The 18,686-nt window shown below is 40.4% G+C and overlaps 3 protein-coding genes across 12 annotated transcripts in view; 2 read left to right on the forward strand and 1 right to left on the reverse strand.

Moving 5' to 3' along the window:
- dmxl2 (Dmx-like 2) overlaps window positions 1-5,247 on the forward strand; it is a 42,430-nt gene extending 37,183 nt beyond the window's left edge. For all 10 annotated transcript variants that reach the window (XM_044193281.1, XM_044193549.1, XM_044193633.1 and 7 more), the window contains 6 exons: window positions 210-337; window positions 423-500; window positions 640-731; window positions 832-884; window positions 988-1,205; window positions 3,362-5,247. In XM_044193281.1, the coding sequence (XP_044049216.1) occupies window positions 210-337; window positions 423-500; window positions 640-731; window positions 832-884; window positions 988-1,205; window positions 3,362-3,571 (779 nt within the window). In that variant the 3' untranslated portion in view covers window positions 3,572-5,247. The remainder of the gene's footprint in view (window positions 1-209; window positions 338-422; window positions 501-639; window positions 732-831; window positions 885-987; window positions 1,206-3,361) is intronic.
- On the reverse strand, window positions 3,562-10,618 carry gldn (gliomedin). The gene is made up of 10 exons (XM_044194173.1): window positions 9,764-10,618; window positions 8,829-8,880; window positions 8,723-8,740; window positions 8,485-8,583; window positions 7,858-7,959; window positions 7,540-7,665; window positions 6,993-7,076; window positions 6,773-6,898; window positions 6,434-6,584; window positions 3,562-6,333 (listed from the first exon to the last, which is right to left on the reverse strand). Exons 1-10 carry the CDS (start codon window positions 10,277-10,279, stop codon window positions 5,868-5,870), a joined length of 1,740 nt encoding a protein of 579 aa, XP_044050108.1. The 5' UTR covers window positions 10,280-10,618; the 3' UTR covers window positions 3,562-5,867.
- A 3,574-nt stretch (window positions 10,619-14,192) lies between these two features.
- Window positions 14,193-18,050, forward strand: LOC122875290 (aromatase). Its single transcript, XM_044194289.1, has 9 exons — window positions 14,193-14,753; window positions 14,882-15,032; window positions 15,139-15,293; window positions 15,397-15,561; window positions 15,768-15,882; window positions 15,985-16,096; window positions 16,274-16,436; window positions 16,823-17,064; window positions 17,591-18,050. Exons 1-9 carry the CDS (start codon window positions 14,558-14,560, stop codon window positions 17,846-17,848), a joined length of 1,557 nt encoding a protein of 518 aa, XP_044050224.1. The 5' UTR covers window positions 14,193-14,557; the 3' UTR covers window positions 17,849-18,050.
- Window positions 18,051-18,686: the final 636 nt, after the last annotated feature.

Below are 18,686 nucleotides of genomic sequence, written 5' to 3' on the forward strand. Positions count from 1 at the left end.
GCCCGCGCATCCATCATCAGGTCATCACCAATATTCAGTTAATCTTTCGGTTAATTTCTCACTATCTCTCTTCCCCTACTTTGTATCTACCTCTCTCCCCCTCTGTCTGCCTCCATCTCTTTCTTTGTCCCTATTTCTCTCTGTATGTTTGTGTGTGTGTGTGTGTGTGTGTGTGTGTGTGTGTGTGTGTGTGTGTGTGTGTGTGTCAGACATGACAGGGGCTCAGGACGGTAGTGTGAGAATGTTTGAATGGAACAGACCTCAGCAGCTCATTTGCTTCAGACAAGCAGGCAATGCTAGAGTCACCCGGCTCTATTTCAACTCCCAGGGCAATAAGGTACACACACACACACACACACTGCAATGCAAGTGTTTTGTCTATTTGGTGTGATTGTTCTGATTGCGCTGTACTCTTCTTGTAGTGTGGAGTTGCTGACGGAGAGGGCTTCCTCAGTCTCTGGCAGGTCAACCAGACATCCTCCAACCCTAAACCCTACCTGGTGAGGTCATCTCCCATTTCCCTCACCTCCTTAATCACCACCCCAGCACACACATACACATGTTTAGACAAAAAACAAAATATGAATCATTAAAATGAATATGCACTGTTTGTTTTTCTTGTCTTGTTCCTGCCGACAGAGTTGGCAGTGCCACACTAAGACCTGCGGCGATTTTGCCTTTATCACGTCCTCCAGCCTCATCGCCACGGCCGGACAGTCCAATGATAACAGGTCGGCTTCTGCACTGAGGAACACCACTATTAAACTAACACTAATCTTTCTCTTTTTACATCGACTAACTAATAGTATCCTTGGTTTATTTTGTTCACAGAAATGTTTGCCTGTGGGATACTCTGATTTCACCTAGCAATACCATGGTCCATGGTAAGAAATCCCAAATGCAAACAAGCCTATTTTAATGATTTTTCCCTTTATATACAGTTGTTTTGTGATCCAATTTCACATTTCTTCTCACCCACTCCTTCAGCGTTTCCCTGCCATGAGAACGGGGCCACTGTGCTGCAGTATGCTCCTAAACAGCAGCTGCTGATCACTGGAGGCAGAAAGGGCTTTGTGTGCGTGTTTGACATCCGCCAGAGGCAGCTGCTCCACACTTTCCAGGCCCATGACTCAGCCATCAAGGCCCTTGCACTGGATGCCTTCGAGGACTTCTTCGTCACTGGCTCTGCAGAGGGCAACATGAAGGTGACTCATGCTCCATCCCTCAGTCACTGACCTGCCAAAACATATATTTTTATAGTCATACTTTGATTGTGTACTGAGGATTAATATCTTATTCTAAGTACAGTATCACAGTCCTGAGTGGGTAGACAAGTCAAATACCCAGTTCTGACATTTATTGTTCATAATTTTATCAGAGAAATACTGTATGTGATTGGTAAATAACATGTCAGGAGATTGTGGAAAAATACCCATTGCACTAATACCCTAAAGCCCAAGTTGGTGTCTTCGAACTGCTTCCTTTGTTTGACCAACAACCTAAAAAACGAAGATATTCAGTTTACTATGTGGTTTACTATGAAGACTAGCAAATCGTCACATTTTAGAAACTGGAACCAGAAAATCTTTGGCAATTTGCTTGAAAAGGATCAGTTATCAAAACTGTTGCAGATTAATTATCTGTCGTTTGACCAATCAATTAAATTACTTATCATTTCAGCTTTATACTGAATAACAGCTTTATTCCTGCAGTCTCGGCCATTTGCCTGACAATCTAATGATGACTTCAATTCCAGCACATAACCTCTCATAAAACCACAACGTGCCGTTTTTACACTTACACGGCCTTTGTACGGATTAAACAAACAAGATATGATGTGTTAATTAGTGAGCTTTACAGGTTCCGATAGTTGTTTTTTGTTGCCTTTGGACAGAGCCAGGTTAGCTGTTTCCCTGTTTCCAGTGTTTATGCTTAGCTAAGCTAACCGGCTACTAGCTGTAGATTCATATTTACCATACAGACATGAAAGTGATATCAATCTTCTCATCTAACTCTCGGCAGGAAAGCAAAGTGTATTTCCCAAAATGTTGAACTATAACTTTAAGTCTAGTTGGCTCACATAATAAATAAATATCTGAATGAATTACCTTAATAAATTACCTCATCAATGTAACCAGTTCTACCATAGGCAGAGCCAGAGCCAGAGCCATTTGGCTAAAATTCAGTGGTGCTACATGTATTGATATATGAATATATAGCAAACATAATATAGGTGATTAGGAATATAACACTTTGGGGCCTATTTTAATGTTAATGTTAGTTTATATGATCACATCAATCCAATGCTTTTCAGTCTTTATTCTACTCTGTCTCACATTGTAAATTGTCACATCATATCGCAGAATGTGATACGGCAGCATTTGCACTGTAATGCATGTCAAGAATGAAACATGAAACGCTTAAAAAACTGCACAGAAAGTTTGAAAGGAAGTCATGCCAAACTTATTAATGAGTCCCAGTAATCCGTCGTCTGCTGCATAAACAGCAGAATACCCTGTTGTAGCCAACCCATCTGATGTTTGTAGAGGTGTATGTGGTTATTTTGTAGCAGCCTGGTGTCATTTGCATGTGATTTAATGAAGGTAAAACACACTGGACAGCCATGCATAATGGCAGTGCGCTCTGGCACGGCACTTCTCAAATCAAAGGCTACAGATTTATCAACATATATGTCCTTTAATGAACTGAAGGAGAAGGTTTTCATATCTGTATAAAGCAGCTGTGGACAAGAGATACTGTACAAATCACTCGTGAATTTGTAGATTAAAGCAGACTGATTTACCAGGTTTTCTTCTTTAACCACATTAAATGTTATTTCTTATGCTGATTTAAACACATCTATTGGTTGGAGAGTGCTTATTTGTGTTTTAAGTATTATTCCATTATTTCTGCACATTTGCTGCATATATTTGTTGATGAAATCATCAAAGTGGCAGCAGAGTGATGTTGTGCCAGAAACAACAGGTTCTGAGATGTCTATTCTCAGTGCAACATCACATTTTCCACCAAAATACCATGACCATTTGGGGAGGCTTAGCCTTCCCTATCCTCGAAATGAGTTCTGCTCATGCTGATTATAGTGAGTCATTGTCGACTTGATTATCAGGTATTACTAATTGGATGCTGTTTAATAAAGAACAGAAACCGTCCTGTTTTGTACGAAACTTATTTTTACACCACTGAGGAAGCGTCACAGCGCTCAAATTGAAGTTGGCACTTGACAATCGTAGTGGCAGGCTCCGCACTATGAAAATAATGAAGAACAGTAGGCTGGTGTGAAAAAGAAAAGAAACTTAACTCCTGTTCCATCCTCTCTCCCTCTGCTTTCTCTTATCTCCAGGTGTGGAAGTTAGCCGGCCACGGGCTCATGCACTCTTTTAGCACCGAGCATGCCAAGCAATCCATCTTCCGCAACATCGGTGCCGGTGTCATGCAGGTGGAGACGCGCCCCGGGAACCGCATCTTCACCTGCGGAGCAGACGGCACCCTCAAGATGAGGGTCCTCCCTGACCGCTATAATATCCCCAGCAGCTTGGTCGACTTCCTGTAACGCCTACTTCCACTTCTGAGGGTCCAAAGAGGAAAGAGACAGAAAGAAAAAACACAAAAAACTTACATAACACTCGCTAGGCACTAATAGTATAATTGATGGGGAAGAAAGTCAAAAGATCACCATGCTTTTGGCATCTTTCAGAGTGTTCAGTGTTCATGGGTTTACTGTTGATGTTAATCATATCCAGAATGAAAAACGGAGCTGCAAATATTTTTTTTTTCCAAAGGCTGAAAGCGAAGTTACAAGAAAAAGGTATCATACTTGATTTTAAAGCTAGATTTATTGTAATTTTATTGAAGAATCTCTACTCTTAGAGTGTGTCCATAGGGAAGCTATGCATGTCCTGTTCTCGTTACGCGGTGCAATCACAGGTCTATTGATAGTGCTCTGTAAAAGTGCTCAAGCAAAAATTTTAAAAGTGTGTAACTGTCGTCATTTTGTGCCCACAGCTGAAATCTCTTAGCATCTACTGTAACCAGCACTGTGGTTTGTTATTAAGTCAGTGGTTTCCAGTGTGAATCGAGTTGTTGGAATCTGCATTTTGTTTCAATGGTTTTGCCCGGCTTTTCTCAGCCCTTATGGAAGAGTTGATGGTGCATTGCTCCTATAGTGACACCCCCTATTTCACTGGCTGCCCGTCACTCACTCTGGCCTCTCATGGTTTGGGCTAGACCCTGGCCCGGTTTGGTCCTCGAGTGTGTGTTCACTCTGCTGTGTCTGCCATCTGTACGCCTGCCCGCCCACCTGCCCTCAAATGCCTGTTTGTGTGGCAGACTCACTGCTAGAACATTCCTGTTCCTGGAAGATGATGTGTTTTACTCCTGTAACTGTGATTTCAATGTTTCCATCTGTCTGGTCCAAACCTGAATGCCCACCCACCCAGAGCAGAAACACAAAGGTTCACTTCTGGTTTTGCACAAGATATTGTTGAATTTGTTTTTGTTTTTTTTATTAATTTAATTTTATTGTTTAAATTATTTATATGTTTGTGTGTTTGTTTGGTTGACCATTCCTTTTGTAAATCTATTTAACTTATTGCCTTTTATTTTAGGAATGTAAGGGGTTTTACTGTATCTGACTGGGAGATGTGCAACACAGTCTACTGTATGTAAGTGTGTGTTACCTCGCTAGTTGTTTTTACTGTTTTATCCATAAGGAATAGATATTTGCACTCAAATTTTGGACACTAAAAGTTTATTTCAAATAAATAGGTTAGGTTGAAGAAGAAACTGTTATATACAAATGAATGTCTGGCTTTATTTGGCCTAGTAGTAAAACGTTTGAAATAGTTTTAATATATAAATTATATAAATATATATATATATGAAATACCACAACAGCTTGTACAAACATTAAAGCATTTCTTTATTTTTGGTTTGTATCATACCAGCTGGTTTAGTTGTAACTTTTGTTAAGTGTATGTATGGTATTTATTAAAGAGATTTGTGTTTCTCTCCCTCTTTCTGCCCACTATGTGTACTGTATGTATCTTAAGTGTTTTACCGATGGTCCTACTGGTGTCTGGTGTGTATGTGTGTGTGCATGTAATAATGCAAAAGAAGCCAATATCATGGGTAGATGCTTACTAGGGCACTTGAGCCTGGAGGTGTGTGAGAGAACAGGTCATGGTCAGAGTTTTACCTTTGTAAAGTGAATAAATTCTTTTTATTTCATCAGGGTGATTTGGCACTGTTTTTTTTTTGTTTTGTTTTTTGTTTTTTCCTTCCTTTTCTGTCAAGAGGAATAAGCGACCAGGGACCATGCTGCTTCATTACAAAGGTAGGTGGACTGTCTGTATGTACAGAATATCAGGGGGGATAACATGTACATCTATATAAAAAATACATAAAAGATCATTGTCATGCAAATACACTAAATAATGTAACAACTTACAACACAGACGGCCACAAAAGTTGAGTTATAAGTTCAATTTGTATAGGTTGTGAACTGTTTGATACAAAATGATAAAAAGTTTTCACACCGTTAGTAACTCCAAAATCTCACATGTACACTGCAAATAGGATATAAATACAGCAGTATTTTTTTTTGACAATATAATAATTATGCACCAAAAACTGATTTCCTTTTCAGTGAAACTGATTTTTAACGCTGACAGGAATGCTCTACAGGACAATAAAGTTGAGACTGAAGTCTACATCTCTCTTGAAAACTTAAATATAATTGCTAGAATTTCCAAAGATGGAGTGACTAGTTGGTACTCAGCAGGGATTTTGCTCTCACTATGTAACAGTCATATCTGCATGTTGTCTGTCATGTCCAGACAGTATGTTTCTCACTCGTCAGAGATGAAGTGGACCACATAGAGCCTGACGTAGCTGTGGTCCCACACATACAGGTGTCTGTCCTTCGGGCTGTAAGAGAGCATCGCCAGCACTCCACCGGGAGACCTCAGGTCAAAGGTCACATTGACCGGCTTTCCCTTCAGCAGGTCAAAAGCAAAGGTGACTCTGGTGTCCTTGGTGTCGGTGACATACAGGACACCACAGGCAATGAAGGCGTTGCCAGCCTTCGTGCGGGGGTAGGTGGTGTTTATGTAGGACGTTACGGAGAAGGTCTTCTGGTCCAGTTGGGCCACTGTGATGCTCTCATCTACACTGGAGGCAAAAATCAGCCACAAGCTGTTCTCATCTGCTGCCAGTTTGAAGTAGGTCTTAGAGTTGTGCAGCAGGTAGGCGAGGTTGTGGTACAAAGCATTGTCTATAGTGAGAGTGTGAAGCCTCTTGGTGTGAAAGTCAAATCTGTGAACAAACAAGCAGCGAGTCATTAACTGGAGGGAATGGAACAAATGGAAACAACAGCAAAGCACCTAACTCTGCATCACACTGTCTGTCGGCTTACCTGGCAATGCTAGAAGTACCAGCGATATGATAATAGAAGGAACCGTTGTGAACAGTGTGGCCGCAGCCTTGGTAGAACTTTCTAACATCCACAGTGTCACTGCTGCTGTTCTGGAAGGAGGCAATGCTTTTATACTCCTTCACCACACGACCTGGGGGGGAACGAGCAAAATGTTCACTGCTAACTGCTAAAAAGAAATGATGTAGAGCTTATTAGAGATCCAATAGTCTAACATGCCTGTATTGCTTGACATACAAAGCGTTGACCTGGGTTTGAAATACAAAGATGAACATCTTTTCTATCAGTATCCATGCTGATGGTCCTCTGTAACCAACCTACCAGAAAAGTGTTCTGCCACCCATATTCGCTCATCGTTCAGCTGAGCGGTGTCTTTCATCCATGTTCCAAATGTGCTCTCCATCTTTGTCACATTCCTGGGGTTGATCAGAGACTTAATCAGGCACTCTAAGGGGAAACAAAATAACAACAAGCTTAGATGCTTACATCTCTACAACACAGCTCGTATTGTACATGTAGAGACACTTCTCTGAAAACACACCGTTCTTCTTAGCGGGCTTGTCATGTAGTTTCACAGCCTCCTTTACAGAAGAGGTTTCATCATTTGGAATTGCGTGTAACAACCCTGTTAGAAACAATTTCATCTGAGGTTAATCACAGTGTTCAAACATGGTGTATACTTGACAAAACAATGTCACCACAAGGTCCAGGTAGTAGCTGTTATGGTTTCGATCATATCACACCATCTCCCTCAGCAGATGGAGTTGCCCAATTTTTATGAAATTGTAGATGTTCAAATTTCATTTTTTTTTTAAAGTTCAGCTTTCTGAACACTTTAAGGACTTGGATGAGAAGTCCTTTAAGTGCTCAGAAAAAAATGGAAATTTGAACATCTACAATTCCATGGCAACCAGGCAAACTCCATCTGTTGAGGAAGATGGTGTGATATGATCGAAAGCTCCAGAACAGCTACTACATGGACCTTGTGGTGAGATCGTTTTGCCAACTACTGTTTCCAAGGTCAAGAATGAACTTTCAATGTTAACTGCAGAGTATATGTTTTATATGAGTCAACAAAGGCCTCTGACCCAGGGTCTGAGCAGCCTGAAGGTTGGCTCTATGGTGCCTTGTTCTGGGAGGCCCCTGAGGGCCAGGAGGTCCAGGAGGTCCAGGAGGGCCCATGAGCCCAGGAGGTCCTGGAGGACCAGGTGGACCTGTACAAAGAAGAGAGGAAAACATCTAAACCCTCTGGATGTAAAAAAGTAGATTTATTCCGAGGATGTCCCAGATGCTGCCATTTTGAAAGAAATTTTTGTATTCTTTACATCCAACATCATTTTAATTTAAAGTTATGGAAGCAAAATGGTTCAGGTGACACCAAGTCATGAGTGTAAAGCTCTACTTGCCCTCAATAATGACATCATTGGATGGTTGTCCCTTCTCTCCAGGCGGACCAGGCTGTCCTCGCTCTCCTTTTTCTCCTGGTTCTCCTGTTTCACCTGGCGGCCCTGAGGAGAACATTATGCAAAATAGCTCCAAGATTGTATTCATATCCTCAATACACTTTGCCCTATTGTTAAAACCATGAATTATTCCATTGATTTGCTCTGGTGAATCATGCCATCCACTTAGGAGGAGAACAGAGTGAAGTAGGAGAATATTTCCAGTTCATTTAGCCGAAGCCCAAAACCACAGAGATGAATAATATTAGCTGAGAATGTGAGAGAAAGGCAGCTGTTTCAACCATTTATGTCATTTATGAATTGCAAGTAGAATCCACTTTAAATAAATAAATAAAATCTGACATCATTATGATACATGAATGGATCAGGAAACTGAGTGTGTTGGTATGTTTTGAGTTTGTGTCTTTGTGTGCTTCTTGGTATTTTTGTATTTTTACCCCCAGGTTACACTCAACCCTTTGACTGTTACATTGTACCAGTAGTTCTTCACTAAAATGGCCAGCATTGCCCGAGGTATTAATAAAAATGGATGGTGAGTAAAAACAGAATAAAGCCTCACTATTTTCTTACCTTTTTTTCCTCTTTTCCCATCAGCCCCGGGCAGTCCATTCAGTCCTGGGATGCCATCAGTCCCATTGTGGCCGGGCATACCGTCTCCACCAGGCAAACCTGCAGTAACACAATAAAATCTTCACCATGGGCTGAATGGAAAACACATTTCAGCAAGGATATGGGTCACTAAATCACAAAGGAGACACAAAGTGCGGCTAGATTTTAAATTTGGATCCAGAATTAAGAGTTCACTTACCAGGCGGTCCTGGGGGTCCTGCAACAGAAGGTTTGAGGATGTTAGAGAATAAAAAGGGATATTTTGGACATGAGTGGGTAGTTTAAAGTATATGAGAAAGGCATACCAGCTATGCAGACTCCTTTGGTGCTGTTGCAAATGTCAATCAATAATTTGATCTGAAGAGAAAGAGAAAATATCAAAATATATATTAAAATACTGTGATACAGTTCATTTTAGCAACGTGGCCAGATTAACCAACTATGGGGCCAAATGAAAAAATGAGCTGTGATGCCCACATTGACACCCCCCATTTCACCAGTGCTGGAAGAAATATTCAGATCCTTCACTCAAGTAAAAGTAGCAATACACTACTATAAAGATACTCCATTACAAGTAAACTTAAGTTAAAGTATAAAAGTATGATCAGCAAAAGTATCAAAAGTAAAAGTAGCCTACACATGCAGAAGATTGCCTTAATATATATGTTATATTATAGGATTATATTATAGGATTAATTTTACCGGTGCTAAACATGTAAGAAACATTTTATTGTTGTAGCTGGTCAAGCTGATTTAACTGCTTTAAATTATGTTAGGCCGTTTAATCACAACACTGAATCATATTTCATAAACTGATATTTTTTGTATGTAGAATCTTGACCTGCAAAGTAACAAGTAGTAACACAAAATGGAAATACTTAAGTACAAGTGCCTAAAAAACTTACGTGAGAGCCTCGAGATTACATAACAATGCAGGTGTTGCCTGAAGGCCCCTATTATTTTAGTTTGTGTTATGCTAGTGGAGCATATAGCATTACCAAACAAATTTGAAATTCAAATTACCACAAACTGGACCTGAAAGCTTCGGGCCCCCCTGATGGTCACAGGCCCCAGGACCATTGCCCATTTCAACCAGTTGGTGATCCAGCATTAGTCAGCAATGACAAAATAATGCAAGATACTATAGACTGTGTACAGTATTTATAAATCAATTTGCCTGCACTCCCTCCCTCACTCTTTCTTTCTCATATACAGTACACCAGCAGGTACGTCATCTCACCGGAACCATGGAGTAAGTCATCATCATCATCATGTTATCCTGCATGTGTGCCTTGTGGTAATTCTGGCTGTGTCGGTGCTTGTGCTTCAGCTCATGCTTCATCTTCTTCTCTGTTTCCTCTCCCACCTCCTGGCTGACCTCCTGTCCCTCCTCCTGGTGAAGCTCCTGCTGCAGCTCTTCACTTCTCTTATTCCTGGAGTACTGGTATTGGTTCTGGTATTGTGGATGTTCCCCCACGCTTGCCTGCATCCCCACTGATCCTCTTGGCACCTCCTGGAGAAACTCCACCACCGAGCTCTGCTCCACCTCCGTCAGCCTTGCATCTGTCTGCTCCAGCAAGGCACGTTGCTGACTCTGCTGGACCAAGAGCACCAAAAGTCCCACAGAGTTCATCAGTGCCACAAGACATGTCCCATACAGCACCATCCGCTGAGGGAGAGTCATGCTGGGGGTCGGGATCCACATGGTTACCACTTCACCTCCTCTTTTCTGAGGGTCACCCACCAACTTCAGCATTCACAGGGGAATACAATTCCAGTACAGCAGTGAATAGAAAAGGACAAAAGTCAAACAGGACAGAGCAAGTCCAAGTTTTATGACCTTGCGGTCCAAGATGCTGCCACCAAAAATCAAATCAAACCAACTAAAGCCAAACTAATCCAACAGGAAGGAAGTCCGTTGCTGAAATTCAAGGTCCTGTCCAGATTATTTGAAAGCTCCAAATAGAGTCCAGTCAGCTTCAGTGTCTGTGCTCTACAGGGGTGGTCTATCTAAAGGCACACTGGTAAATACAGTGCTTGTTGTGTTGTTCGCCAAGTGGAGAAGGGGTTGTGTGTGTATGTGTGTGCGTGTGTGTTTGTGTGTGTGTGTGTGGACATGCAAACCAGTAACGTAGGAGTGGGCATTACACAATCTTCTGGGCTTGTCTGGGAAGAAACCCCCGCCTGTTCAGTCACCTGATTTATATTCAGCACAGCCCATTCTACTGCACCGCCGTGGGCAGACTGACATCACACACACACACACACACACACACACACACAGATATGCATGTATGATGTACGCATGAAAGCACTCACATAACAAATGAAAGCAGTCTGACTGGTCATTGATGTTTACGTACGTGTACACATTATTATTATTATTATTATTATTATTATTACAACTGAACCAATCTTGAATTAAAAGAAAATGCATTACATCAAAATGCATTAACATCATTATAGTTTCCATTGAGTTGGTTCAGAACTCCTGTGTTCTCCCTTCATTCTTCCCCCTCGGCGCTGGTCCTTGTCACATCCTCACAGCTTCCATCCACCAACTGCAACAATGACCCATTTCCATTGCTTTAATTTGGGCCAGAAAAGAGACATTTTATCAGACAAATGACAGTTCAGCAGAAAAAAAATAAATCAGCTCCAGGCATTTGTAGCATTCTTCACTGTAAAAGGGAGTTGGTACTGCTTCTTTTGACTTGTGTAGGTGTAGCTGGGCCAATTTTCTGTTATTACCCATGTAATTACTTCTGTAACAATAGTGTGTTTCAATAAGTCCATCAATTGGCCTCTCTGGTAACATGGCGCTGTGCTGGATTCATGTAGCTGGCTTACATACTCTTGCAGCCATGTTATGCCCCATATAACTTTTGCGTGCGCGCGTGCAAACACACCCACACACACACACAGGAAGAGGTAGACAGAGAGAGATAAAGTAGACATGCAACATTACTGTTAGATTGAGGTCCTGAGCTCTGTTGACCGGGACTGTGGTGTGTGGGCTCCTGCCTGAGGCTGTAGGTCACTGACAGTTGTTGGACAGCTTGAATTGTTCCAGCAGATGTGTAAATGCGTAAGTGCATACAGTCTTTCTCTTGTCTCTCATTGACTCATTCAAAAAGCAGAGGAAAGCAACCATTCCTTACATAGATCTCAGATTCAAAGTACTCTAGGGAAAAAGTGTACTACAAGGATCTTAAAGATAATTTTATATTTGAACACTGTAATGTTTGCACAGCTGCTAAGTGATTCAGATAGTGAGGATCCATTAACATGAACCATGTGGTGTAAAGATGTCGACATGCCCACAAAATCTTCTCCACCTCTGGTCTCTGACCATTTCTGGTTATGTTTCCTTCTTCCTTAGGTGCAGCTGGGAAAGCAATCTTATCTCTCTTCTTACCACAGGGCTGAGAGGTCCATGTCCGTCTTTGCTGCACCAGGCCAAGGACAGCCAGATAACCTGACGTGTCTTCCTACAAACATTATCCTCCCATCCACCTGATCTCTGTAAACATCTGTTTCCCATGCTAATAAAGCCCCTTTGAATTGAAATGAATTGAATTTTTATCTAAGTAGTTTCACAAGTTTAAAATGTATTATTATTTGAATGCCACAATTCAGCAGTCATTGAGAATGAAAGAACAAAATAGATTACATTAAATCAGTAAAATGGCACACAATAGAAAATTACAGAAAGCCAATAAATAAATAAGTAATTTACAAAAAGAAAATATTACATTTTTTTGAACGTCTAAAAATAGAATTTGAATTAAACACAATGAGAAACGCATGTAATTGAAGAAAGTCTCAGATTTTTAAGATAAGTATGTTACGTAAGGGAAGTTTATTATGTAAGTGTAGTGATGGAAGCTACACTCTCAGCATGTGACTCCCAGTGTTTTGTGAGAGAGGTGTTTGAATAGTGAGTTCATCTTCAAGCTGTTATCGCATCTCTTTGCCAACTCTGCAATGCCCCTTTAAATCTGACTCGTGAAATCAATTCCTTAAAAGGTTGTTCAGGCAGGTCACATAGCGTATGGTCTGAATTCATATCCACTACCTTTTGATGCATGTCATACCCCTCTGTCTTGTTATCATAAGTTAACTGTTTCTATTTTACTACACATATACTAAGGAATATCCAAACATACTCTTTTACCCACAGCTGTCATAGTACATGTGGAACTTCCCCCTCTCTATAAGCAGGGTAATAATGTAAAAGCGAAGGTAAAAGAGGAGTCAATAAATTCTCTTCAGATATCATACTGTTCCATTCTGACATTTAACCACTTTTCTTCAGCTTTCTATTAATCTTGTTTGTTCATTTCTGAACAACTCCCCACTCACGTGGTGGAGACAAAGATGTGGTTGACCACAACTCAGAACCAGAGACAAGGTTACATTAACTTCTGTTTTCGGGAGAAACAGGGGGGTTGTCTCTGCTTATTCATGCAGAACAATCTAGGTCTAAGCCATCATACAGGGCATCGTTATCAAGCCCGGGCCTCAGCACACAGTCGGCCATTTGATCAATGCACATTCTTGGACTTGAACGTGGGCGGTGAGTGAATTCACAGAGTCCTTTATACAGAATGAACAAATGGAACAAAGGAAGAGATAAAGCCAAACAGCACTGGCTTTGTCACAAATTGAAAAATAAAATAAATGAAACACATATTTGGGATTAGTACAGTTAGTACATGTTGTGTTGACAAATTACACAGAAACAAGTTACATAGATACAGTATGTTAAGAAAGACACAGAAGATGAGTCTGCACAAAAATAATAAGGTTTGATGAAACTAAAAATAATCAAAAAACAATAATTAGTAGGCTACGCAGTGGTGTCAGTGCCGTAGACAGGAGGTTAAAAATGCTGATGTCGTAAGTCTGAGCAGAGACCTGAAAAAAGTCTGTAGAATTTCCTATTAATTTCAATATTTCATCCAACTGTTTTATTCTTTTTTTTAATTAATAAAACAGCTTCACTGCATGATGGTGTACAGTATATATTCATGTATGCATTTCTTCATTTTTCTTGGCCTGAAAATAGTCAAATTTAATGGTCTTAGATATAAAAAAAATAGTATATGCCTATAAAACTTAAGTATAATTTTAAATGATAGTATATCAATTGCATTTCAGGTCTCCAATTCCCCCCCAAAATTCAGATGACATAACTTCCTGGCTTCAACAGTAGATACAGCCCTGAGTGAGTGAGTCACAAGAGCTGGTACAGAACTTAGAACTACAGAACTCATAGTCATCTCATAATAGTCATGATTTTGTTTTCCTAATGTCATCATGTTGCAGTAAATCTAAAGACCCGGTTTAATGCCTCACAGCTCTGCTTCTCCATCTACTGGTAGTCTAATAGAGGAATCTGGGAGCAATTACAAATACTGTAGATTCTAAATAATCCATTCAAATAAGAGATTGTAATGAGAGTACAGTATTTATTTTAAAAACAGTGAACATTTTTAAATGTAGCATTTAATTCCAGCTTTCCCTTGTCTTTCTTCTTTTTATAAAAAAAATGAAAGAAAACTGAAGTATGGATGTTTATTAAAATAACAAAGAATTTTATTTTGCAAGACAGATAAAGCTGTAATAATAATAACAATAATAACACAGATTCTCCCTTGTTCTCACAGGCCAGGTGCTCTTTTGTAGGATTTCCAATCATATTCTTTTAATGTTCAAAGGAGGAACAAAACTTGCTTTTCATCACCAAAATGTCAAATACAACCCACGATAGAAGCTCGCTCCAACATTGGATTGGATTAAGTCCTGTACGCTCAAGGGCACAGGCACAAATCCAACACCTCAAGGTTACAAGTGTAATGTTTACCATTTTCCTGCTTTGTTGTGGCTTTTGCATTACCCTGACCTGGCTCGTGACCAGCTCAGACCACATATAAAGAGAAAGCCCACGATTGTTGAGGCAGCTTTCATCACTCAGCACGGTCGCTGGGTTTGTGCAGTCGTGTGCTGGTTGTTTTAAATCTGCCTTCTTATGGATATGATCTCTGCTTGTGAACGGGCGATGACTCCTGTAGGTTTGGACGCCATGGTGACAGACCTGGTCTCCATGTCCCAGAATGCCACAGCAGTAGGATCACCGGGCATTTCCTTGGCAACCAGAACCCTTATACTGCTTGTCTGTCTGCTGCTGGTTGCTTGGAGCCACACAGACAAGAAAACTGTACCAGGTAGGTTCAATGGTCACATATCAGGTTTGACACCTTGCAGTTTCTTTCTTTGTGATGGTGCCGGTTCTGTTAACCTCATCACTGAATTTGGTGAGCTGAAATACATTTATTGACATTCACCACAACAGGTCCTTCTTTCTGTCTGGGTTTGGGGCCACTTCTGTCATATCTGAGATTCATCTGGAGTGGTATAGGCACAGCCAGCAACTATTACAACAAGAACTATGGAGACATTGTCAGAGTCTGGATCAATGGAGAGGAGACCCTCATACTCAGCAGGTTGGTTATCTCTATCTGAATAAAGTTGCCAAATAGTGAATCCAAGTGTAAATTGATAATCTGTAGTTTCATTATTTATTTATTTATTTTTTTTTTTTACCATAAGGGCATCAGCGGTGCACCATGTACTGAAGAATGGACATTATACTTCACGTTTTGGGAGCAAGCAGGGACTCAGCTGCATCGGCATGAATGAGCGAGGCATCATATTTAACAACAACGTAACTCTATGGAAAAAGATACGCACTTATTTCACCAAAGGTAACATTTTAACTTTTAATCAACCTTGCGGACTTACTGGTTGATCCAGTTATTCTGTGATTCCAGATACAAAATATATGAAAATCGTGATTTTCTGTGTCAGCCCTGACAGGTCCGGGCTTGCAGCAGACTGTGGAGGTTTGCGTCTCCTCCACACAGACTCACTTGGACGACCTGGACAGTTTGGATCATGTGGATGTCCTCAGTTTACTGCGCTGCACAGTGGTCGATATCTCCAACAGGCTCTTCCTGGGTGTACCTGTGAGTGGTGAGTAGACATGCGTAAATCTCTTATTTAATTTTTGTTATCATGCAAGTTGTAAATCGAGGACTCTGTGTGTTTGGAAAGATGGATCAAACACACGTGGGAAATATGTGTGTTTTACTTAATTAGGTTGCGTCAGTTAAGATACAATGCATTTATCTTACTACTGTGTTGTGTTCTTGATACACTTGTGTTCACCCTGTGTCCAGAGAAAGAGCTGCTGCTGAAGATTCAGAAGTATTTTGACACATGGCAGACTGTGCTGATCAAACCAGACATCTACTTCAAGTTTAACTGGATTCACCAGAGGCACAAGACAGCAGCGTGAGTCACTGTCACTATCATTCATATTATCACTCTTCTTCATTCATAAGCCCACCTTTAGACTTTTTTATAATCAAGTGTAATATGTCTGATATCTCACAGCCAGGAGCTGCAAGATGCCATAGAGCGCCTCGTAGAACAGAAGAGGAGAGATGTGGAGCAGGCAGATAAACTGGACAACATCAACTTCACCGCAGAGCTCATATTTGCACAGGTCAGCGAAGAACTGAACTGCTGCCATTTCTTTATGCAAATACTCTTCAAGCCCTTTCAGCACTTCCTCCAACACATATGTCAGAAATCCTCTAATGGTGAATACCCATTTTTTCAGCCAAGTCAGCTTATTCATATTGTGTGTGTGTGTGTGTGTGTGTGTGTGTGTGTTTGTCAGAACCATGGCGAACTGTCTGCAGAGAATGTGAGGCAGTGTGTGCTGGAGATGGTGATCGCAGCACCAGACACTCTGTCCATCAGCCTCTTCTTCATGCTGCTGCTCCTCAAACAGAATCCAGATGTGGAGCTGCAGCTGCTACAGGAGATAGATACTGTTGTAGGTAAGGAGCTGGCAGAATCAAGACTTAAAGACACTGACACTGATAAAATATAGTAGAGAGTATGTTCTGCCTACCAATGCTAGAATTTAAAAAGCTAGATTTAAACATTTTAGAAGCAGTCATGTAGTTCTCACCTGATCTGCTGCACATCAAAGATGCATTTTAACAAATGCAGTGTGTCGTAATAGTGCACTGAGATAGGCTATGTAAAACAAAATACTGTGCATGTAAGCAAAGGTTTTATTAGATACAGTACACCTAAAAGCAATGCAGTCTAATACAACAGTTCTGTTATAAATCCTACATTTGGGAAGTTCAGTTTTTATTGAAACTCTTTTAGAGAGATATAACAGTAATGACATCTCATTGCCATTGTCTCGCTATAGGTGAGAGACAGCTTCAGAACGGGGACGTTCAGAAGTTGCAGGTGCTGGAGAGCTTCATCAATGAATGCTTGCGCTTTCACCCTGTGGTGGACTTCACCATGCGTCGAGCCCTGTCTGATGACATCATAGATGGCTACAGGGTACCGAAGGGCACAAACATCATTCTGAATACCGGCCACATGCACCGGACAGAGTTTTTCCTCAAACCAAATGAATTCAGTTTGGAAAACTTTGAAAAAAATGTAAGTAGATGTATATTTTTTGCCCAGTTGTCCTATCTGCAACTCTGAGACTCAAACTAAAATAACTTGAAGTGAATAAATCGACCCTGAAAGCCTGTTTTCTCATTCAGCTCCTTACTATGAGCAATGGGGACCTACATGAACACACAATTTTAGATATTTCACATGAGAGATTTCTGCATTTCTTTTTTCATCCTTGCTTTTCTCACTGGTTTGAAGTGGGCGGGGCTTGGCTGTAAAAGGTGATATCATGTACTTCTGTGCACCAATCAGGATTTAGCAACATTTGAATCAGAATCTGATGAAAGTCAGTGGGTTGTTTGTTTGTATTGCCACTGTCACAGTCCTGATGAAGCAGATTAGCTCAGTTTTGAGTGCCAAGCCAAAAATAAATAATACCTAAAGTTGTTTTTTTCTTTAAGTCATGAACATTTATGTTAAAGACATATACTTGATTTGAAAGTTTTCAGGGGCTTTAACTACCTCTCTGATCTGTCCTCTGCCCCTCCCCTTTGTCCTCCTTCAGGCTCCTCGTCGTTACTTCCAACCATTCGGTTCAGGCCCTCGCGCCTGCGTTGGTAAACACATCGCCATGGTGATGATGAAATCCATCCTGGTGACATTGCTCTCCCAGTACTCTGTTTGCCCCCATAAGGGCTTGACCCTGGACTGCCTCCCACAGACCAACAACCTCTCCCAGCAGCCTGTAGAGCATCAGCAGGAGGCCGAACATCTCAGCATGACATTCTTACCCAGACAGAAAGGTAGCTGGCAAACACTCTGAGACTCTGACCTTTATTGTTTTCTTCATTTGGACCTATACATTTATACAGAATATATACTATATTATCTCCATTACTTTTATAACATTTATATTGTCTTATAACTGTACATAACTTTCATATTTTGGTATGTATTAAAATTGTATTTCTACTTGAACTACCATGCTTTATGTGAAATGTAAGTTTAGACATTCTAATACTGAAGTAAATGTAAATTATTGTGCCAATATTATGTGTTGTTGTCTTCTTTTTGGGTGTTTTCTCATTGTTTCTGAATGTAATAACACATACTTAGACTAAAAATATAATATAATATTTGGAGCTTTTTTCAAGTAAGAAACTGACCATTAGTGTAAAAATCCCTCTCTTCTGTGTTTTAAAATCTCCTACACCAACATTTCATTTTATTTAAACTGTGTATTAGTTTACTTCCCTCCTCTTTTTAAATACATTAATATTTGAAGTCTTCTTTAAGTCTTCTTGTCTGCTCTTTTCTTTTTCTGCATGTTTAGCTGCATTTTGTGTATAAAAGGTGCTATATTAATAATGTAATGTATTTTTATTATTAGAACACAGAATTTCATGAAAAGAGCATTTCTAAAATGTTGTACATTAAGAGTAAAAACTCCAACTTTGAAAAGCCACAGATAAAGGAGCAGGAATAATGTATGTGTATTAGATAGAGCGAGTGAAAAAATATATTGCTCATCTTTTCTTCTCCTTTTTTCTTCTCCTTGTATTTGCAAATATTGGTCAGGAGAGGGCACTGCAATACATAACACACTTCAGCACAGCCAAATATAGCAACCAATCTGTTCATTATGTTCACTTGCTCTGCCT

Source organism: Siniperca chuatsi, linkage group LG1 (assembly GCF_020085105.1).
Source record: "Siniperca chuatsi isolate FFG_IHB_CAS linkage group LG1, ASM2008510v1, whole genome shotgun sequence".
Taxonomy (NCBI): domain Eukaryota; kingdom Metazoa; phylum Chordata; class Actinopteri; order Centrarchiformes; family Sinipercidae; genus Siniperca; species Siniperca chuatsi.